The sequence below is a fragment of the Terrapene carolina genome, unplaced genomic scaffold, assembly GCF_002925995.2.
Source record: "Terrapene carolina triunguis isolate 2854851 unplaced genomic scaffold, T_m_triunguis-2.0 Scaffold430, whole genome shotgun sequence".
Classification (NCBI taxonomy): Eukaryota; Metazoa; Chordata; order Testudines; family Emydidae; genus Terrapene; species Terrapene triunguis.
Genome location: NW_020664781.1, coordinates 1070466 through 1093492, shown reverse-complemented (window position 1 = coordinate 1093492; position 23027 = coordinate 1070466). Strand labels below are relative to the sequence as shown.

Below are 23027 nucleotides of genomic sequence, written 5' to 3'. Positions count from 1 at the left end.
GTGTGTGTGTGTGTGTGTGTGTGTGTGTGTGTGTGTGTGTGTGTGTGAGAGAGAGAGAGAGAGAGAGAGAGAGAGTTCCCATATTAATGATTAATCTAGCCATAGCTATTGTGAGATCAGGTCCCATGAGGTAAATATTTTATTGCCTTCACAGAGCAGTGGGAAGCCAGGAGCTGCCGGGTTGATTCAGAGCATGCTCTGTCTAGCCAGTCTCCTGCTTCTGATGGTGCCAGTTGTTTCATAGGAAGGTGCAAGAAAGCCCGTAACAGACAATGCCCAGAGGGGACGGTGGGTCCTGGCTCCCTGATTCTCATGGAGCATGTTCACTGGCCCCAGCCCTGGAGCTGGTGAGAGAAGCCCTGGGGTTGCTCTAACTTGTGCCAGCTCTCCAAGGGACTGACTACAGCTGACAATAGATTGCCAAGTCTTTTGTCCCATTCCCAACCCCAGCATGCTGCCCCACCTTGGGGCAAGACTGGGTGTGTTGTAGGGACCTGCTAGGGCTACACTGGCTCTGTGTCCATTGAGAATGTCCCTGTGTTGGGGAGAGTCTCAGCCGGCCCGATGTGGCCGCTGTCCTGCTCCATTGCACCACCTGAGTGACCCAAAGGGGCAAAGGAGTGTAGAGAATCTCACCCAGGCAGTGTGATTTCAGCCTGGACCCTGAAGCGAGCGGGGAGCTGTTGGAGCAGTCGGAGGACGGGGGGTGTGGGTGCTGTATGTTTCAGGGCTCGGGCTGTGGCAGCCTGCACACGCTGAAGTCTGGAGAGACTGGGGGACAGTGGTGGTAATGGAGTCAGAGCAGGGCGGTATACAGGCTCGGCTGTGTACCGGATGCACGGAGAGATCGCTGTATGTTTTGCTTTCAAGGGATGGTTGATTTATTAGCCACTCCCCTCCCCCAATAAAGCGTCTGGTTCAAAGGTCTCCTGCTGGTGGTGGAACTGTTGTGGCAACCTGTTCCCTCCCTGTCTTCCCTGAGCCCACAGAGCTTAGGCCCCTGCCTTATGGCTAGTGTCTTTTAAGGGCAGCTTATGCACCCTAATACACGTATCAATCTTCCTTTAAATTATTCCTGAGAAACTAGTTGTCATTGCACAGTGTTGTGAGCCAGACCTGAGCTGACAGAGCCGGCTAGTGAAACTGACCAGAAAGAGACAGCGGAACTCACCAGCCGAGAATCCCTGCCCATATGGCCTGAGATACAGAGAGTGAACGAACGGCCTCGCAGGCGCAAAGCAGCCGGGCTGGCAGTCTATGGTGGGGTGAGCGGTGGGGAGAGCAGGCTTTTACAATGTACGTGTGTGGGATTATGGAGCCTGGCCTCGCCAACTGGGAGCAACGGCACCACGTTGAGGGTGAACTTGCTGGCTGCTCCGTGCCCAGGCAGGTTCGGGAACGGGAGAGGGGAGTTCTCGTTGTCCATGTGACACTGAGGAGGCCCGGATAACTCTTGGCAGGGCTGGGCCAGTGGAAAGCACTGGCTGATCAAAGGCAGTAAGAGGGAAATCGGGGAATGGGGAGGGATGGTGGAAACATCCCCTAGAGCAGGGATACAGTAATTCCTCACTGAACGTCGTCCCGGTTAGCCGTGTTACGTTGCTGATCAATTAGGGAACATGCTCGTTTCAAGTTGTGCTTTGCTCCCTTATAATGTCTTTTGGCAGCCGCCTGCTTTGTCCACTGCTTGCAGGAAGAGCAGCCCGTTGGAGGTAGCTGCTGGGGGCTTGGAACCAAGGTGGACCGGCAGCCCCCCATCAGCTCCCCGCTCCCCTAAGTTCCCTGTGCAGCAGCCGCCCCGCAGGCTAGCAATTACCGGGCAATTCAGCTGTCCCTCCCCCCACTGCCGTGTGCTGCTCCTGCCCTCTGCCTTGGAGCTGCTCTGGGAGCCTCCTGCTTGCTGTTTGGGGGGGGTGGGGGGAGCTGCTAAGGTCAGGGTGTCCCCCTCCCCCCGCTCCTGCACCCCGCTTACCCCATCTCTATAGAGCAGGGCGGAACATGTCAGGACTCAGGACGGAGGAAGCTTGCTGGCAGCAGCTGCTGTCTCAACTTGCTGATCTACTTAAAAAGGCAATGTACGTAGAGTGGGGTCAGCGTACTTAAAGGGGCAATGCGCCTCTCTCTCTCTCTCTCACACACAGTGTGCGTCTCTGTCTCTCTCTGCCAAGCTGTGTCTCCTCCCTCCATTCGTGCTGCTTTGTAGAGTGTGAGGCTACATTAACAACAACGTGTTAACCCTTGAGGGCTCAGCCAAGTGCTAGTTCATCATTTAGCAGTAAGACATTCCCTGGGAAATATCCCACCCTCTGACTCCACCACCTCAACCAAGCTTCACAATCATCATTGCTGTGGACAGTATTAAATTGTTTGTTTAAAACTTATACTGTGTGTGTGTATATATATAGATAGATAGATAGATAAAATAGTCTTTTGTCTGGTGAAAAAAATTTCCCTGGAACCTAACCTCCCTCCTATTTACATTAATTCTTATGGGGAAATTGGATTCGCTTAACATTGTTTTGCTTAAAGTCGCATTTTTCAAAAACAGAACTACAACGTTAAGCGAGGAGTTACTGTACTCAGAGCTCAGTGGTTCAGGAGCCAAGTTGGCGATCAGCATTACCCAAATCAGTCCTGTGAATTCATTGTTTCATTTACTCTAGTACTATATAGTCAGATTTAAACAGTATGACGGGAAATATTTAGTGCCTATATCTCTACATATTATTCTCACAGCAAGATGACTGGCCAAGTATTATTTTATCAACTACAGTGGGCTTATGACCTAGTAAAAGCATCCTGATTGGTTAATAACGGTGATTGGTTAATAATTCAATCACGCCGTGTTCTACTATCATGTGCTGCAAAGAGCCGCAGGAGCAAGGGCCCCCGGAGCTTTTGTAGAAGTGGGGGAGGGGTGGGGGGGGCAAGGCCAAAGTGGCGGAGGAATTAAAATAATTCTTAAATACCCCGCAGAGTACAGCTGTCACCTAAATAGCCAGAATACACAGTGTAGCCACATCATCGTATTGAAGGTATAATTATAGTACGGACAGATAAAAAAAAAATAAGACAACTTTAGTTCTCAACACTGCTGGGGGGAGGAGGAGATTTCCAGCCCATTCCCATCCCGAACTCGCAGGATCCGCAGCAGCACCCATTTCACCTCCTGCTTGGCTCGGGTCCCGGCCCCAGGGACTGCTTTGTCCCTTAGGCTTTGTGCCCAAGGCAGCAGCTACGTGTGGCGCCGCTCCTCCTGCAGGGGGCGCCCTCTCCTGCTGAGCCACCTCTGGCCAGCTGCCGAAGCCCCTGCAGTCAGGTTCCCTGGGGCCCTAGTGCACAACGCTTCCTTAGGGCTTAACCCCTTCCTGCCCGCGCTACAGCCGGAGGGACAGGAGGCGGCTGGACTATGTTAGTGGCCAGCAGCGGCCTGGAGGCTTTAGCCACCTGGAGGCCCTGTGCGGGTGGGAAGGGATTGGAGCTTCTTCCAACCACGGGGGAGAAGGGATGAGCTCTGACGGACCAGCTCATCCCTTCCCCCCTCCACCCTCACAGGGCCGAAAGGCTGCTGCTGGCCACATTCTGGGGAGCACGTGACCCCACGTGTCCCACCCACGTGTCGCCTCTATGATCATGTCTTTCCCACAGCACATATGGGAAAAATGGGGGGGGGGGCCACAGGTCCCTGGCACCCCTGGTTCCCCAGTGCACGGGAGACACATTCTCCTCACACGGGGGGCGCTTCCCCACCCCCGCACTGATCCATATGACGGCTGCTCTGGCCTCCTGCATACCCCTTCTCCGGGATGCCCTGCTGCTTGCGAGATACCAGCCTGCGTTTAAACAGCTAGGCGGGGGGCAGGTGGGCAGGGGTCTATACTATCAAGCAGGAAAAGCATGTCTGTGTGTCTATACGATGCATCTCTATTGGACGGTATCCATCTAGCCCGCCCTTCCTATGCCGTCCAGCTGGGTACATTGCAAGTCCTTTGGGGCAGATTACCCCGGTGCGTGTTTCTCAAGCGTCCATGCTCTTACCTCCTTGAGCTTGGCTCGCTAAGGGAGCAGTCAGGAGCCCCTGCATTCCCCGCTGGCACTGCTAGCTCGCCAAGGCTAACCAGCCGTTCCCATCCCGTTACAGCTCATACATCTACCAGAAGCGCTGGGTGAAGCTAGATGCCGACTACCTCCGTTATTTTGACAGCGAAAAGGTGAGTGGGGAGGCAGGCTGGGCCAGTGGGTGCAGAGGGCGCTAGCCTGGCCCTTGAGAGCTCTGAGTTCAATGCCCCGCTCTGTCACAGACTTTCTGTGTGACCGTGAGCCAGTCACTTAGCCTTTCTGGGCCTCAGTTCCCCATCTGTACAATGGGAATACCAGCCCCGCCCTGCCGTGTGGAGGAGAAATGCATTAAAGGTCGTGCGGTGCTCAGATACTGCAGTCGTGGGGCTGTGTAGGTACCTAATCTAGACTGTATGTCTTTGAAATCTGCCTCCCAGGGTGGGACTGACATGTGGTTTGGAGCTTCCCCCAGGGATGGGGACGTGCTCTTCTGGTTCGGGTTCCCCTCTGCTTTCTAGAAACCAGTACAGAGTGATAATAACTTGCATCGCACAGTTGGGCTGTGAACTAGAGCTCCCAAGCGAAGCAGCGCTAGGCCTGGTCAAAAGGTGGAAGGGAGACCCCCCTGCAGATCCAGGGTGATGTAAAGAGTAGCGTTGATGCTGCAGGCGGTGGCGTTCTTGTCTCTGAGTCAGCCCAGGATTGGCGCAGGGATTCTCATCTGCTTGTAGTCACGTAAGGTTCCACTCACTGCCAGAGTTGGTGTGGAATGCAGCCACCTCTGGGGTGGAAGGCAGTAGAAGTTTTTAACAGCGCACAGGAATGCTGGGCACTGCTTTAGTACAGGGAGTGGGTAAGGATACCCTGTCCAAGAGGGACTGAGGTTAACAGAATGGGGCTGACCCCCCTGCTCGAGTGACGGTGCTGGGGGGTCTCTCTGGACTATGGGTAGGGCTGATGTTGGCAGTGATGGGGCGCTCAGCCTCAGGTAGTGCTAGCACATGGGTGTTTCCTTGGGTCTGTTACCCTCCTGCTGCGTCTCTGGGGGGGTGGTTGTGACCCGTGTGACTCTCTGCTGCAGGACACATACTCCAAGCGCTTCATTCCGGTGACCTCAATAGCCCGCGTGGCCAGCATCGGGGACCAGAAATTCGAGGTGATCACTAACAACAGGACCTTCGCCTTCCGGGCTGAGAGCGATGGTGAGTGCGGGGAGCCCCGCAGTGTCGCTCGTGGCACGGGTTTCTCCAGGGCTGGCACTGTAGGGTGGGGAGAAGGAAGCAGAGAATAGGGAAGCAGCTGCTCCTCTTTCTCCCGCCTGCTTTGGGGAGCTGTTCAATAACTGAACCCACTACGCTGGTGACGGGTAAGAGATGTGGGCGCTCTCAGTCCCTCTGTTCCCTTGTATGTTGCTCAGGTTGGGGTCCCCAGGGACAGGCGCTTCCCCCCCCAGCCCTGTGGAATGGGGAGACCATTCCACAGCCTGGTGGACCCCACTGGCAGGAGAGGGTTCCCAGGAGTCAGCTGTCATTTCCCTTTACTCACTCCGGTCCCATTGCTCCTGGTTATTGCCCACTGACCCCTCCGCCCCCCACCTCAGTAATCCCTCTCCCTCCTGATGATCATACCCCGAGGATGGCACCACGGCCTCCCCACCCCTTCGCCCTCCTTTAGCTGAGCTTTGGCTCCGTCTTCTTCCAGCAAGTCACCCTCGGTCCAGACCAGCAGCTAAGAGCTTTGGGGGCAGTGACCGAATTTCCCGCTCTTTCCCCCTGCCTGGCCCCCCAGAAGAGCCGGGGGGGGCAGCTTCCTGCTGAGCAGCGAGGGGCGCTGGAGGGGCACTCCCTGCCCGGCGGGTCGAGGCCGCTGCCTCTCTACGCGGCCAGCCCTTGCTGCTCTGCAGAGCAAAGGGCCAAGCTGGAAATCCACGCTCTCGCCCCCCGGCACCCCCGCATGTGTCCCCAGTGAGCGGGGGGGCCTCTGCCCACTCTGCCCAACGTGCGCACCAGCTTTGGAGCTCCTCCTCGGGTCTGATGGCAGCCCGGCTCCTAGCTGACCCCGAGCCCCGTCTGCCCTGCAGCGGATCGTAACGAGTGGATGAGGACCCTCCAGCAGATGGTGGACGAGCGGAAGTTCAAGGGCTTGAACAGGATATCCCTGTTCCAGCCGCCCACCGGCGCCTTGGACTCGGTGGACAAGTGCGGGCTGCTGGAGCTGCGGGGCTTTAAGAACAAGCTGTACGTGGTGGTGGCTGGAGATAAGGTTTTCCTGTACAAGAACGCCGAGGTCTGTATCCGCTGAGGCCTGTCTCCTTCCAGGGGTATTGAAATGCAACAGCTCAGACCCCTGCCAAGGGACGGGGGCTGGGGTCACGGCCCAACTCGAATCGCTTCTTACGCCCATCTTTCTCCTCCCCCTCCCACTTCCCCTTCTTCCTTCATGCCATCCCCACTTCGCTCCTTGCCTGCTCCCGCCCTCCTCCCCTGCGTCCGCTCCCTCTGGGCCCTTTCCCTTGGTCTTTCCCTGGGGCCACCAAGAGAGTTTGTGAGCAAGGTTATATGAGCTGTAGGAGCGGGAGCAGCTAGTGCCCGACCCTGGGTCCCCATTGTGCTGGGAGCTGCACATTCACAGGCTCGAACGCTACGCGCTCGAACTGGACAAGGCAGGCAAAGCGTGGGGGACGGATGGCTCATTTTACACATGGGCAGTGGAGGCGGCGGGTAGATGCAGGGTTGTGCCCGAGGTCCCGCAGGGTGTCAGGGCAGAGCAGGACACTCCGGTCCAGCCCTTTGACCCCTCTAGTCCCATCCGTCCTCCAAGGAGGTGCTGGGAAGTGGGGATCAGACCAGGAGTTTAGTCCCTCAGCGCAGAGAGGTGTTACCAGCTTTGCCTGTTACTTTGGGGTACACTCATTTATTCGGGTTACTCTTCGGGAGGGGAAGGGGGTTCTGTAATTCTATCACTGTACTGCTTGTGTCACTTGGGTTCTCATACGGAGCTCTACTTCTCCCTGCTGCAAGTGCCTCCCAGTGGAGCTATCCTGCAGGACCTTGGTTCTGCAGGGCTGGGTTCTTCCAGCCCCAGAATCAGACGAACACACACACATTAACAGAGCGCGTCTGAGTGGACCGGGTTAATCAGCACTCCCAAGCTGAGCCCTTATATATCCCTGGACTCAGCAGACTGGGTCGAGCAGCACTTCCAAGCTGTCACCCTCATATGTCCCAGGTTCAGCATGTCCCTATCCCCACTTTCACGTTGCAATTGTCTGGTAGTGACCCACTTGATGAGCAACCCATGATTTTGGAGCGCTGCAGGGATCTTTTAGGTTTGGTACGAGGACCGTTGCTGCAGAGCGAATGAGGAAACCAAAAAACAACCACGGAGGGGCGGGGGGGAAGGGGAAGGGGTAGTGAGAGAGAGAGAAGCAACCAGCTTAACCATGAAAGTTATTTATTGCCGGTAATAACCATAGGGGAGCCAAGCAAACAAAACTGTTATAATATTAAATCTAACTTATATTTGATTATAAAAGTCAGGTTTAGAAAACTATAACTGATCACACAAGTCAGGGTCAGAAGGCTATACCGAGAGAGAGAGAGAGCTGGATTCTCACCACTCCGTGAAGCTTGAATCGATCGGGAGTCCCCAGTGATGGTGGTAGCTGAGGGTCTGGAGTGCTGGAGACAGGCAGAGCCCCCAGAACGATCAGTCGGGAGAAGATGAAGTCCAATGGAACTGATGCAGATTTTGGATCCAGGCATCAGAACACTTTCCTGAGCAGGGGTAGGGGTTTTTGTAGAGAAACAATAGTTCAAGGGAGAACACTAGATTTGTTTATGTGTAAACAAGGGAGATACCAAAGTTGTTTTGTTCAGGCTAGACAATGGGAGCTGATCATTCCTGGCTTTGGGCGGTGTTCCTTGGAGGGAGCTCACAATGCAATTAGGGAGCTTCACTATTTTGGATACCAATAAAGGATTTATTACTAGAATTGGTCTGATAACTCCTGAGCTGGGTGTGTGCAGGCGTGGGCTCATTAACATCTGGAGCAGAGATCCCCCATGATGCCGTGGTTCCCTGCTTTGCTGGTCCCAGAGTTCCATGCGGTTCTTGTCTTGGAATCTCTGTTCTCCATTCTGTATGCTAATGGAGATGCCTCCTTGTCCCATCTTCGATGCAAATGAGGCTAGGGGAGTTTCCTTAAACCTGTCATCCTTCTCCCAGGGGTTTAGGTGTGTCTCCCACGGCCTTTTCATTGCTTTTTGTAAGTCTTTCTTCTGATCGGTTTTGGCTCAAGCAGAGGCTGTGGGGTGGAAAAGGTCTTTCGTGAGTCAGACAGGCTGGGTACTGCGCCCTGGTTTCCCAAGAACACAGAGCTGCTAGGTAACAGAGGGGCGCAGGACCCGGGTGCGAGTTGCGCTGGAGGTGGGAGTGCGACGCGGCCATTTGCGGTGCCCCCCTGATGTGCCCTAGCCCTGCTCCCCTCCGCCCTGTCTCACCAGGAGGGGAGAGTTGTCTGCAATGCGACTTGAAGGAACTCTGCAGACTGTGGTCTCTTTAAGCCTGGCACAGACTCTTCTACAAAGACCTCGCATGCTGCTCCTGAAAGGTGGACACGGCTTCATGGCACAGACTTTGCCATCTGGGTCTGTCCAGTGCAACGAGTTCCCAGGTTTTAACGTCTGTCTTAGAATCATAGGACTGGAAGGGACCTCGAGAGGTTGTCTAGTCCAGTCCCCTGCACTGAGGCAGGGCTAAGTATTATCTAGACCATCCCTGACAGGTGTTTGTCCAACCTGCTCTTAAAAATCTCCAATGACGGAGATTCCACAACCTCCCTAGGCAATTTATACCAGTGCTTAACCACCCTGACTGTTAGGAAGTTTTTCCTAATGTCCAACCTAAACCTCCCTTGCTGCAATTTAAGCCCATTGCTTCTTGTCCTATCCTCAGCGGTTAAGAAAAACAATTTTTCTCCCTCCTCCTTGTATCATCCTTTTATGTACTTGAAAACTGTTATCATGTCCCCTCTCAGTCTTCTCTTCTCCAGACTAAACCACCCCAATTTTTTCAATCTTCCCTCATAGGTCATGTTTTCTAGACCTTATATCATTTTTGTTGCTCTTCTCTGGACTTTCTCCAATTTGCCCACATCTTTCCTGAAATGTGTTGCCCAGAACTGGACACAATACTCCAGATGAGGCTTAATCAGAGCAGAGTAGAGCGGAAGAATTCCTTCTTGTGTCTTGCTCACAACATACCTGTTAGCGCATCCCAGAATGATGTTTGCTTTCTTGCAACAGTGTTCTGCTGTTCACTCATATTCATCTTGCGGGCTTTGAGGTTGGCCTTCAAGGTGTCTTTATATCTGAGGATGGGTCAATCCTTAGAGCACTGAGCTGGCCACAGAGCACAGCTTTCGGTATATGGGAAACCTCCATGCGGCCCACGGGTCTGACCCAGCGAAGTTGAGACCCGATGAGCGTACTCCGGAAGCCAGAGATTGGACATCGCTCAAGGACTTCATGCTTAGTTCTATGGCAAACACGCCATTAAAAATCCTTTGTAACCTCTAATTCAAGATACAGGAAAGAAGAACAAACAGTTAAAGCATTTGAAATGCAAAATATTAAGGAGCTTTTCTTTTAACCACAGCATTGTTCCCTTGCCCTTGAGCGGCAAAAAGTTCCTATAAGGAAAACTTCCTTGTTTGTCAGTCTTCGGAGATGGTATCAAAGATGGTAATAGCTGTCCTTGTGGGGGGAAAGAGACGAAGTCAGCTGAGATGGGCTGGAACTGCTGGTGCTAAAGTCCAGTCCTGTTTCCTAAGGCAACACAAGAGAGACACACAAAAGGGGAGAGAAAAAGAGCGAAAATGCAGCTTCTGTCTCTGGGCCTGACTCATTTGCAACCTCAGTGCCGGAAGGACGCAGGCCCAGCACATGGTCTTGGTCTTATCACCCACCTGGCAAACGCGTACCAGCGTCGGGCTGTGTACAGCATTGCTTTTATCTGCCTCATTCTGGTCACAGGCTTGCAGCTGTGTTGCAAAATACAGTCTTGGCTGGCTACGCCCAGCTCTGATCAGACAGCGTTAAAAAGGAGAGGGATAGGAAAGAGAAGAAATAAGGGGGGGAAGGAAAAGGACACACGGGTGGCAGGGACGGGGGGTGTTTTACAAACTCTCACATCCCAGGAGGTGCTTGCTCTCGGCCCAGTGTGGTCAGGACATCTCTTGGGATCAGGACAACAAAGGCGGCTCAGTGGTGTTGTGATGGATCCTGGGGTCCCAGGAGACGGTGGGAGTGGCAGCCATGATGGTAAAGCTCACTCCAGTGATCGCTGGCAGACAGCTGCTAATTTGCCCCCAGACGCCTTTTCCTTTTCAGAACCCCAGAAGGGAGCGATGGGCGGAACGGCCCATCCCCTCATTATATCGTACACCGATTCGGCCTCGTTTCCCGCACACCAACTTTGTTCCAGTCCCGCGCTGCTCTTGTTTGATCCGTTGATTTCTGGTCCCGCGCTGCTCTTCTTTGCCAGGTGTGATCTTAACCCAGTGCCTGAGTTATATCCGGAGGCCTTTCTTGTGTGGTCTCATTGGGTCCGTCTGTCTCCCTTTTGCACCTGATCCCATCGCCCTTTGTTGGTTATTGTGACCCTTCGGAAACTTTCATGCGCTTTGCCCCAGTTGAGCTCCCAGTTAGGCTATCTGTGCAGGCCAGTCACCACGACACGCCTCCGGGGCTCGAGGGCCCCAGCAGCGACCATGGCACTGCCAGCACTGGGTGCGATAGGGCTGGTATTGGCACCTGCAGGCTGGATGCCCAGGGCTGGAGTTTGTGCACTGCCTCTTCTCACTTGGCGGCTTCGCTCCCACATGCAGAACAGCTGTAGGTGCCTCTGGAGTGACATTGTGAGTCCCGTACTATTGGTTTTTAACCCTTTCCTGGCTGTTCTTGCCCCGTCAGGATTATCGACAGGGGATCGGAATCACTTACATTGAGATGAATGTGGGGAATGTGAAGGACGTGGACAGAAGAGGATTTGATCTGACGACGCCTTACAGGATCTTCAGGTGAGGGGGGGAGTCTAGGTGCCGTGCCCCACGGGTGCTGGTCCCTCCCCCGCCGTACAGCACGGGTCTCTCCCCAGCCACTCCATTCCCCCCCACGGTTCTCTGGTGTCTTTCAGCTTCTCAGCAGACTCGGACCAGGAGAAGGACGAGTGGGTGGAGGCCATGCAGCAGTCCATCGCCGAGGCCCTCTCCAACTCGGAGGTAGCGGAGAAGATCTGGTCGGTGGAGGCAAACCGGTTCTGCGCAGACTGCGGGTCGCTCAACCCCGACTGGGCCTCCGTCAACCTTTGTGTCGTCATCTGCAAGAGATGCGCAGGTACGGGCCGAGACCAGGTGGCGCGAGCCGTGGGGACGGTGGTGGGAGAGCGGCCCAGCTCCACAGCTGGGCCAGTGAGCTTAGAGCATGGTGCCTCCCTGGCTTCAGCAATGGGACTGGGCTTTGCCTCTTCCTCCATCACCCCGGACTGGGCCGATCCTTCTCGCCCTCCTTAGGAATTGCCCGGCTAGGTCTGATTTGTGCCTGTCTCAGCCATTTTGGAGGCAGGGTCAGGAACCCCCCTAGTGGACACTTGTGGAATTGCCTCCTCCAGAGGGAGATTCTTCCTAACTCAGAAACAGGGACATCAGAGTCCTTCTGACGCAGGATCCGTGCCGGGGCAGCTGCAGCCGGGTCCAGACGAGGCTGCTCATCGCCCAAGCGCACGTTCCGCTCGGGGCGGGGGCTCCAAAGTCACAGCGGGACTTCACTGAGCAGCCCGGCAGCTGCAGCGGAGCCCTGAGGGGCCCTTTCAGGAGTGTCTGTCATTAAGCGTGTCCAGGCTTCTAAGTCTTGCCAGCCTAGCTGTGTTGGCTAGGAATGTGAAACCAATCACCCCCCTCACCGACACAGCTGTGCCGGCAGCTCCCCCAGTGGAGACACAGCTCTGCTGGCAGACGAGCGCTTGTGTTGGCTTCAGGGAGCTGGCAGAGCTCTGCATGCGCTGCCTCTCCACTAGGGGGCTCTGCTGGCAAAGCCGTATAGGAGCTTTACCAGCAGAGGCCCTGTAGTGTAGACAAGCCCCGAGCGGATGGTATTAGTCCAGTTCCCAGTGGCCAAGGCGATGGGCTGGGGATGACCCAGCAATGCCGATCTTGTTCCCACTCGACTCGCTGTGATTCTTTGGCGGTTGTCTGCATCAGAAAACCGCCACGGGTTGGAAAAACCAGGGAGACTGAAGTGTTCTCCTGTCTAGAGCGGCACCCTCCGGGGTAAAGTGGAGGCATGAAGGAGGGGGGAGGCTTACCCAGCACTTAGCAGGATAACTTCGCCGTACCTGATACCGTTATCTCCTTCTGCAGATGGGAAAACTGAGGCAGAGAGGCTACAGCACTAACCCGGGGCCACGGAGCAGAGCCACTGCTTGGCTGCCGAATTCCTGGCTCTCAGACTCATGCTCAGACCACAAGGCTGTGCTGCTGTCCCTAATGAGACGTTTGCTTTTGTTTGTCTGACCCACAGGAGAACATCGGGGGCTGGGGCCGAGCATCACCAAAGTGCGGAGCCTGAAGATGGACAGAAAGGTGTGGACGGAGGAGCTGATCGAGGTATCGGTGCAGATTCCCATTGGCTGGCTGGTGGAAAGGGGGCTCTTTCGTAGCCATCTGTGAAATCCAGCCCTTATTTGATACTCAGACACTTGCGGGGCCTGTGGCAAACGGTACAGAGCCAGACTGGCTGGGTACCCGCTTCTGGGAAGTTCGAAACTGCCAGTCGAACCCATGCGGGCTGATTCTGAGCTCCCGTGCCCCTTGGCATCTGTATTCCCTGACGGACGCTGCTGTGACGTAGAATCCCCAGCTTGGCTTCTGTAGCTTCCACCCTCTGGAAACATTCCCTATTGCTCCCAGGGATCTGGAAATAAACCCGCCCCGATGCCTTCGTTCAGGGGGCGAGCGAGCCCGTGTCTGGGGCCGGGAGCCCGAATGTGCCTGGCTGCAGACAGCCAAGCTGGCGGATCAGTCACGGCCGAGGAGCTCGGGAGCAGGGCAAAGGGACGTAAGGCGTTAATAGCGCCCCTGCACAGCTTTGTTTTGAAGGAGGAGAGGCCGAGCTGTCGGAGTCAGAAACAGCTGCACTGAGAGCAGTGGGAAAGCTGCTGATCCAGGCGCGGTGACTGCGTCTGGAGTAACCGGAGGGCGGGGGAGGCTGTGTTTTGTTCCTGCAGAAATACCGAGGATATGTTTTCAAGCAGCAAAGCCGGCTCAGGAGGTGACGAGTGGGCGAAAGAGGCCTTCCTCTCTCAGGGGCTGGCCAGTGTCTCAGGGTACGTCTCCACTGGATCAGAGGTGTGACGGCTGCCTGCGTGGACGTTCCCGAGCTAGCTTTGCTGGAGCGTGGGGCACAAGCAGTGAAGCCGTGGCAGTGCGGGCTAGCTGTTGGACTTCATGGGCCCAGGGTCCCCTGCGCTGCCGCTGCTGCTTCACTGCTGTTGGTACCTGCTAGCGCGGGTGTGTGTTCGCATGTCGCTGTCACACCTCTCACTGCGGTGGAGACAGACCCTTAGCGCTGTCACTGCCCCGTGTGGCTGCCTGAGCTCTTGGCCTGCGGTAAGTTTTATGCTGCGCCCATCACCAAGCTCTTTGGCGGCCAGTGTGGAATAGATTGCTGGCTCTCAGACGGGCTCCTGGTGATCAGACTAGGACAGGATTCTCGCCGGGAAGGAGTCTTGATGTTCCCTGCCTCCTCGCAGCCACTCCCTGGATGTGTGCACCTCTCATAATCAGCCTCTACTTACAGTTCCCCGCCCAACTACCGGGGAACTGCTCCCACAGAGCCAGGCTTGGGTGGGACTGCGGGGAGCAAGTTTCTTCATGTGCGAAGAGTGAATGGGGGCTGCCGTCTCGAGCAGCGCTGATTGTGAATCAAGAGTGCAGCGGAAGTAGGAAGAACAAAACTGCAGGAGAGAGCGCAGTGTGCGTATGCATCTCCTCTGACAATCTGCACAGAGCGGGACACAACATGGCTGCCTCTCGCTCTCGGCAGGCAGCCGTGTGCTTGGCGAGTTCAGGAAGGGATTCCTGCACCCCCCTTGAATCATATTCAGGCCACCCATCGTTGTGTTCCCTGCAAACCCTAGACTCAGAGACTTTAAGGCCAGAAAGACCCATCTTGATCATCTAGTCTGACCCTCTGCATATCGCAGGCCACAGAACCTCACCCATCCCACCTGCAATAGACCCAGAGCCTCTGGCGAGTTACTGACATCCTCCGACCCTCTCCGCACACCAGAAAGGACCGTACACATCCAGTACATGGATCTGGCGGTGGGGTCTGACCGTGCACTCAAAACAGGCGGGAGCGTGGAGGGAGCTGGCAGGGGGATGCAGACACCGGTCGATACCTAACGCCTGGATGCTCTCAATAAACATTCCCTGACACAAACAGAGCCAGCGCTGCATTCTGAGAGCGCCGGCACCCAAGATGCCCCCGGCTGCCTCTTGCGTCTCCACCTGACCTGGTGCAGGGGCCATTTCGCTTCCCCATCCGCCCCCCCACCACGGTGACCTTGGCCCACCGAGGGGGTGACGGCTGAATGTGTCGCAGGGGGCTGCCCATTTGGGAGGGAGGGCCTGGCTCTGTGAAGCCCTGCATAGCTTGGGCCCTGGCTGTGTGCGAGAGCGCCCTACGGTCAGCCAGCACGCCTGCGCCAACAGCCTCGGATCGAGGTGCTGGGAAAGGTCGTGCGTCTCCTCCCGTCCTCCCAGTCGCTGCACCTGTGACCTGACAGGGTGTTCTCCACCCGGGGATCCTGCCTCGGCCTGAAACAGCTGCCGTCTCTTGACATTTGGACCTCGCTTCTGCTCGGTGGGAGGTAGGTCACTGGCTGCACAGGCCTCAGCATGGCTCTGCCTCCATCACACACCACAGAGACCCCTCTTTGGCTGTTCAGAGGCGAAACCAGACAGTCGTTGGCCTGCCTGAGTCATCCCCAGCAGGAGCCCGGCGCTCCCAGCCCCAGGCAGGCTGCTCCTCCTCGCCATCCAGTCAGACTCAGGGCCCCGCGCCAAGGAGCAGCCTTCCCCGCCCTTCTCCAGGACAATGGGATCTGGAAGCAAAGCGCGGCATGCTGGGAGATTCATCTGCTACCAGGGTGGCCAAAGCTGCTTGCAGCTCGGCCCGTGTCCACCCGGAGCCTGGCTGTGTCCGGCCTCTGCGTTCCAGACACCTCTCCCCTGCCCCAGAGTCTGCTCCTGCCTGTGCCTGCTTCCCACGGCCGCATCCTGAAAGTGCTTCCAGCTGCACTCCCTAGCTGTGGGCGGCAGGTTTCTGTTCTCCCCGCTCTAAGGCTACGTTAACCCCCAATGGTCCCCGCCATGTGACGTGCAGAGAAACCGGCTGACAGCAAAATGGGGATGTTCCCCTCGTAGATCTCACCCCCCTCCGTTCTTCCCCAGCTCCCTCTCCCCCCGGGGAGAGACCAGGACCACTCCACCACTGTCAGTTCCCTCTTACCTTCTCCTCACCTTCTAGTCCCTTCCCTCTCCCCGCTCTGATACTTGCTCTCGCCTTGTGAAGTGTTTAGCTGTGGTGAGGATGGCATTTTCTGTGCACTGCCACTTTGAATTACAAAGGGCTCTGTTCACTGCGGAGTCAGGCAGCCATTTTGTGTCCAGGACAGTGCAGACAGTCAGACACACACACGCTGCACTCTCTACTGGAATCTGCATTGTTGTTCTTCCTTGTGATCTCCACCAACAGTAAAAGCAGTGCCCTTGGCCTGCACTCAGGAGCAACCCTACAATAACAAACCAGTATGTGAAGCCCTGTGCTTGTGAACGACCCTACAATAACAAACCAGCGGGTACAGCCCAGCACTTAGTTGCAACTTGACAATAACAAACCAATGTGTGTGGCCTGGAACTCATGAGCAACCCTCTAACAAACCAGCACGTGCAGCCCAGCTCTTGCCAGCGACCCTACAATAACAAACCAGCACGTGCAGCCCAGCACGTGCAGCCCAGCACTTGCGAGTGACCCTACAATAACAAACCAGTGCAGGAGGAAGAACATCAGTAAGGAAATGTGTGACTCTCGAAGTGCAGGGGCTGCTCCGGGTGAAAATGAGGAGCAATCGCTTTAAAACGTCAGTATGAGCCGACAAGCCTCCGTGCGGCTCCAGAGATGTTACTGTGCGGCAGGAAAGGGGGCAGGGGATTGGCTGCCCTGCCAGACCATAGGCTTAGAGGCTGAGCAGTGTTCTCTGGACTGGGGTCCATAGGAGAGGTGTGTTTGGGCCAGCCAAGGCCCTCAGGGTGTGTTCTGCGGGGAACAATTCCAGACTGGCTGAGGGGGTGGAGGAGATGAACGAACAGTCTGACAGTTAGCTGGTCTCTGTGTCTGTCTGCAGACATCACGCAATGGGTGATTTCACATGTGAACAGCAAACAGGGCTCCCACGTCCGTGCTGGGACATTCAGTTACCAGCTCTCTCTCCTCCACCCCCAGTTCTTAAACTGCTGCCCCTCACCGTGGTATCTGATCTCCGATTCATAGGTTGGTACACCACAGAGCCAGAAGGGACCGCTGAGATCACGTAGTTTGATCTCCTGTTGAATACAGGCCGTAGGACTTCCTGGGATTCATTTGCTTGTCTGTCCGTCTGTCTCTTTGTTCCATTCGCACCAGGCCCCTAGCCCAACCTTCCCCACTCAGCCCAACCCTTGGGAAAAGCCTCACTAACACACGGGCTTTGCACGTGCCCTGCGGATGAGCCCGTTTGGGCTGTTGGACTGAGCGTTAATGACAGGCAGGTTGGCGCTGTTCTCCCCCTTTGACCACACCCAGAGCCGCGCTAGGCGCCGGCCCCACACGGTTTGTCTCGCGTCCAGCGGAGATCCATGTGGAATGCGGGAAGGGCAATGGGGAGGCGGTGGCACTGGCACAGAGGTGCCAGTCTGTGCCGCTCACTCTGCCGTCACTGTTTTGTATCCCCAGCTGTTCTGCCAGGTTGGGAACTGCGTGGCGAACCAGTTCTGGGCAGCCAACGTGCCCCCCAGCGAGGCCATCCACGTGGCGAGCGGAAGCCAGGAGCGGAGACGCTTCCTCATAGCCAAGTACAAGGAGGGCAAGTATCGGCGCTACCACCCACTCTTCGGGAACCAGGAGGAGCTCAACAAGGTTGGTGCCTAGTGCTCTCGAGATCACATTCAGGGGAAGGGCCGGTCGGCGGGCCTCTGTCCCGGCAAGGGGTCTCCATCACCTGGAGACAGTGAGCGGGCGGGGCCTTCTCCACCCAGGGCCTGCGTGCTAAAACGCCTCCTTCAACGCTGGATTTTCCTCCTTGCCTTCTGCAGAGGCAGCACGGCCTAGTGTGAGGGGCTCAGGCCTGGGAGCTGGGAACTCCGAAGGGTGGTTCTGCCTGACTCGCTCTGGGAGCTTTGCCCAGCTGCCAAAGCCCAAATGTTCACAAATGGGCCACCGATGGTGACACTGATTTTCGGAGGGGCCAGGTACCCACAGCTCCAGTCGATAACACTAGGAGCTGTGGGAGCCCAGGCAGTGGCCCGAGTGGTGATCCTCGCGTCTGACCTCCTCCGTCCCTAAAATCTATGAATCTGTGAAATCAGCTCCAAGGTCTTGCAGGTTGATCACGCAAAAGAGGCTACCTGGCTCCCTGCTTCAGTTTCCCCCATCTGTGAAATGGGCATGCTCCTGTCTGACCGACAAGTGCTCAGTGTTATTGTCTGTGATGTGTGTGTTGTATATAGGGAAGGTGTGATGCACGGGGGGGTGGCTCAGGTCGGGCTCTGTGGAGTGTTCAGGTAGTTTGCCTGGTGCGTGGTTAAATGTTGGTTTTCAATAAATAGATGTTAAACTGACGCCTAGGCTGCTCTTAGCCTGAAGATCCCAGGTCGAGACCTGGGAGGCTAATCCAATTGTTCTGGCCAAATTCCAGTTAAGAAATAACATTCTGTCTCCCTGAAATTCCCTCTGCAGTGTCTCAGGTATGGTTGTAACGTGTCATGACATGTTGCTGTGTGCTGTTCAGTAGCTGCTGCGTGCCACCCCAGAGGTGACTGCATCACTCTGCAGATGGGGGCCCGCTTAGTGCTGAGATCCCAGGTCCTCGCCGGGCTGTGGCCGGTTGGGAGGGAGATGGCCGGGGCTTTGCTTTTTCTCGGCGCTGGAAAGAAAGGAGAAGGCACAAGCTAAAAATAATCCGCTCGGCAAATCCAGCAGGATACCGCGGGAGGAGCTGGGTCGATGGAGTGATCAGAACATCGGGGTCCGGAGTCTTGGCTCGGCCCCCCCCCCCCCCAGACCTCTGAAGCAGAAAGTACTGCCCATCCTCTGGCGTCATCCCGGCCCATCGTCTGGGCAGGGATGGTGTCTCTAGCCTCTGCTTGCCAGGGTCTGGGAATGGGCAACAGGGATGGATCACTTGATGATTCCCTGTTCTGTTCATTCCCTCTGGGGGAACCTGGCATTGGCCACTGTCGGAAGACAGGACACTGGGCTAGCTGGACCTTGGTCTGACCCAGTCTGGCCGCTCTTACGTTCTCTTGTCACCCAGGCCCGTTCTCCCTGAGCATAATGCTGCATTTGCTTTCTTCCCATGATCCTATCCACGGGGCCAGTGTCTCCCCTCGTAATGCTGGGGATAGGCCATGCCTGAGGATCCCGGCTCCTCCAGGCCAGCCATCCACTCCTATGCCCCATCAGCCTCCGCCCGCTTTACCTCGGGTCCTGTTTATTCATACCCCACACGCAGTCCGCTGGCAAGGCTGATCTCACTGCTGCTGCAGGGATGCTCTAGCAGTATTTGCCCCAGGTGCGTATTGGCCTTGGCTGCAGCCTGTAGGGAGAGAGGCTGGTAACCAAATGTCAAGACCATCCAGGGACCTGGCAGTTTCATTCTTCTCTTAGCCCAGTACAAAGGTCTGAACAGGACAGATTGAAACTTGCAGCTGGCCTAGATCCCATCCTCCCTGAGGGCTAGTGGCTTTGCTCAGCCTGAAAAGAGCTGGTCTTGACTGAACAACAACTCGAGGGCTGGGCCTCCCGCAGGCACCTTTGCCATGATCACTGTGTGTGTGCGACTAGGAACCGCATGGGGACCCTGGTCTATTCCAGGTGTCGGCAGTCCCTGAACACCAGATGGTTTTCGAGCCCACAGCTCATTACAAGCTCCTCTTGCAAAGCTGACCGAGCTTGTAAACGTTGCAGGGCAGGAGTGGTCGGCTCAAGTGTAATACCCTTCCCCCCCCCGCCATGGGTGAACAGTGGGTTTTGAACCAGGGCACTTCAGCGCTGAAGCAGGCTTGAGCCAACGGAGTAGCTCCTCTAGCAGTAGTAGGCTGTTATCTTCTAGTGGCTCAGTCACTAGGGGGCAATATGATTCACACATTGTGCTGCCTAATTGTGTTGCTTAATTCCTGTTATTGGCCGCTCACACCAAGTGAGTGAAGTCTACTGGGACTCAAAATCACTGCTTCGGAAGAGCCCGGACCTCTGCCACTTGAGCAAGGGGAATTACTTCTTTGGCTGGTAGCGGTAATAAGCAGTTATCCTCTAAAGAACCAGCCACCAGAGGGGGATGCACTGTTACCCTGGGGGCCCCCAAATGACCTTCCAAAACACTGCAGCATAGCAGACCAACCCCTGTGATATTGTTCTAAAGGAATTCTTTCAGGGCAGGCTATTTCCCAGGGGCTCCATCAGGGAACTGAAATCTTTGAAATGAGCAAATTTCAGAGAGCTCTGTTGAGCGTCCCTTTAAGAGACACCTTGAAGCCCTCACTGGTAACTGCTGGTGACAGACATGGCACCAAGCGGGAAAGCAGATTTTTTTTCCATGCTCCAGGCAAAGTTGGGGGGACGGTGGGAGGAGCATAATTAACTTTTGAACTCTTTCTTTTTTCCTTTTGCTTCACACCCGTGGTGAGGATTATGTGGGAGCAGCGACTGGGCTGGAGAACAACAGAAACCAGGCTGGCCGTATCAGATTGCAAGCCGCTTTCCCTCCTGGGCTTTGTATTTTTGTTTGCTTAGGAAGTCCAGTCCCCGCCCTAAGTCTCTCTTGGCTGGCTGGGAGTCGGAGAGGCGCTCTGGAATTCCACATGTGGGCTTGCTTGTTTTCTCCCCATACAGAGGCCGTCCCACCCTCTCGCTGTATGACTTCACCTAGGGCTCCGTAAAGGAGGGATTAAAACCAAAGCCGCTCCAAACTTTCTCCCCCAGTTCAAGCCCCTTTCCCTTCCCCAGCCGGCCTGGAAGCCAGCTCTCAGCTGCAGCAATCCGCAGCCCTTGCCTGCGGCGCTTTCTGCCTCTGTCGATATTTTGTTTCCAGCCTGTTTTGCTGAGCTCAGCTCGGAGCCCTCCCACCCTGGGTTTTAGCTGGTGAGGGGGCTTTGGCATTCTCTGCTGATGCTCTGCCGTGTCTCCAGCGGCGACTGGACTCATCTGTTGCCTTCCTTGCCCTCTTGCAGGCCCTGTGCGCTACGGTGACGACCAGCGACTTGGCTGAAACTCAGTCCTTGGTGTTCTGCGGGGCGGAGGTGAGCTGCTTCTCCGGGGACCCCGACTTCCCTAACCCCATCGCCTTAGCCGAGCAGGCTGGACAGAAGCTGCAGATGGAATTCCTGCTTCATAACAAAAACTCAGGTAAGAGGAGCAGGTGGGGCCAGGCAGAGCCCCCCAGCCGGGGCTGTGAGCAGGATGGAGGTCTGGGAATGCGGCTGCTGAGCTTGCCTTGCCTGAGAGAGACGGGTGGGCTGGGCTAGTGGTTAGAGCATCAGACGCGGGCTCTGTTCTCGGCTCCGCTACTGACTGGTTCAAGGTCACACACCAAGTCACTTGCGTTGTTTCTCTCATCGGTGAAAGAGGGCTGGGTGTGCTCACCTACCTCGCTAATGAGGCTTGATTTGCAACCTGTGCCAAGTGCTTTGAGATCCTCCGCGCCACGGAGGAGGGGCCGAGTGTGGATCGCAAAGTTGCAAGAACACTTAAGAGATCCTACGTGAGTTTGAAGCATTAGCTCGGAGCGTGCTAGGTCCCTGGCAGAGCTATTCGAAACTGGGCGGTGTCGGTTCACATGAGCCAGGGCTTTGGTTCTGTGGGTCCCATGTGAACCCCGAACTGCCCTCGCCCCGTCCCTGGGCCTGCTCTGAACTCTCCCCTGCCTCCTCTTGGGCTGACTCAGAGCTGAACCTCCTGGCCCCACGGTGGCTCAGGTTTCAGCCCCAAAGGACCAACTTTTGGCACAAACACGGAGTCTGTGGCGTGTAGCTGAAATCAGGCTAGCACTGGTCAGGCTTCCCGGAAAGTTTCCCCCACCATTCTGGAGACAGTGTCAGACTCAGGGGTGTAATGAGCACAGGGAGTGGGTATGAATGAGGAGGGAGCTGGTATGGGTGTACGTTGGCGTCAGCTGTAACACACATTTAAAACTGTGTTTAAAAAGCCCTTCTTACCCAGAAAAAACGCAGCGAACGGCCCAGCTGCAAAGGCACCAGGAGCGGTGGCTTCTCTCCCACCGTTCTCATGGGCTGGTTGGAATCTGCCTGGAGCATCTTTCCGTGCTGTCCTAGCATGCCTCAGCAATCTAGGGCAGCGTCCGATGGGAGGGAGCCCCGTGGAGCCGGATCCTGCAGTCCCTCCCCTGGGGGTCTGAAAAGCGATGTTCTCTCCCCTGCTTGGCCCCTGCGCTCCATCAGTATGAGATGAGAAGGCGTCAGGCTGGATTCGGCTCTTCGCTGTAGCGGCGTAAATCAGGCGCGACTCTGCTGAAGTGGGAAGGAAGGGCAGGTTGGGTGGTGGTAGGAGCTGCAGGTTCCTATTCCACCTGTTCTCAGTCACACGGTCACCGGGAGACCCTGTGTGGAGCTCCACCCTCCAGCCCATGGCTGGGACCTCTCTGGATGCCAGCACCCCCAGCGTCTGCTCCCGTGAAAGGCGATGCAAAGCTCCCACCGACTGCTATGGCCCGGGATAAACACACCCGCCGTGCTGGTTCTGACAGAGTGCTCTCGCCGTGCATTCAGCGCAGCAGGGTGATGGAGCGCCGGTTGCAAAGGCTTGTCTGTCTGTCAGGTGACCGCGCGGTAAGGCAATAGACCCAGGTGTTTCCAGGTGCTCGGGCAGATGGCTGGGGGAAGCGTGACCCATCAGCTGCCCGGTATTCACCAAAGCGATGCTCCGCATTTCCAGTGAGGGTTTCCGCCCCCGTCAGTGCTTTGCTGGGGTCTGACCTGTGTGGCGCTGAGCACCCGAGCTCCCAGCTGGCTTCCTGCTCAGCGTGGCTCATTGCTTTGCAGCATTTGACCCTTCATGAGCGTGTCAAGCCACATACAAGCAGATCCTGGCCTCCAGGGGAAGATCGACTGTGTGCATTCAATAGAATCCCTCCCCACCCTGCATCGCCACAACCATTTCCCCACCGGCCGCGGCCCTGCAGCGCTTGATGTTAGATCTCGGCACGCTAGTGCTAGGGCAGAACAAAGTCTGCAAACAAGCCCAGGTTTTGGTTCGCTTCCAGCCCATCTCTCACCTGCAGCTCTGGTTCCATAGGACAAAATCCTCAAGTCAGTCAAAGGGCGTCTCATTCTAAAGGCTTACTCCTGGTTCTGTTATATCCCTGGAAAACTCCCATCGACTCGGGTAGGGACCCGGACGTTGCAGAGGGGAAGAAGGAGAGGAAATGTCCGTCACCAGGGATACAACGCCTGGGAGCACAGTGTGGGCCAATCGATCTCAGCTGTTGATCTCTAGTCTAATCTATTGACAGCTCGCTCATGACCGTAATGTCTGGGTGACCTATAAACCTCTTTTCAGAGTAGCAGCCGTGTTAGTCTGTATCCGCAAAAAGAACAGGAGTACTTGTGGCACCTTAGAGACTAACAAATTTAT

The 23027-nt window shown here is 56.0% G+C and overlaps 1 protein-coding gene across 3 annotated transcripts in view; it reads left to right on the top strand.

Annotated features, from left to right (window-relative positions):
- ARAP1 (ArfGAP with RhoGAP domain, ankyrin repeat and PH domain 1) overlaps positions 1–23027 on the top strand; it is an 83114-nt gene that overhangs the window by 19254 nt on the left and 40833 nt on the right. For all 3 annotated transcript variants that reach the window (XM_026658356.2, XM_026658357.2, XM_026658355.2), the window contains exons 4-11: positions 4142–4211; positions 5141–5261; positions 6140–6345; positions 11034–11140; positions 11257–11456; positions 12639–12724; positions 17115–17297; positions 20609–20783. In XM_026658356.2, coding sequence (XP_026514141.1) covers positions 4142–4211; positions 5141–5261; positions 6140–6345; positions 11034–11140; positions 11257–11456; positions 12639–12724; positions 17115–17297; positions 20609–20783 — 1148 coding nt within the window. The remainder of the gene's footprint in view (positions 1–4141; positions 4212–5140; positions 5262–6139; positions 6346–11033; positions 11141–11256; positions 11457–12638; positions 12725–17114; positions 17298–20608; positions 20784–23027) is intronic.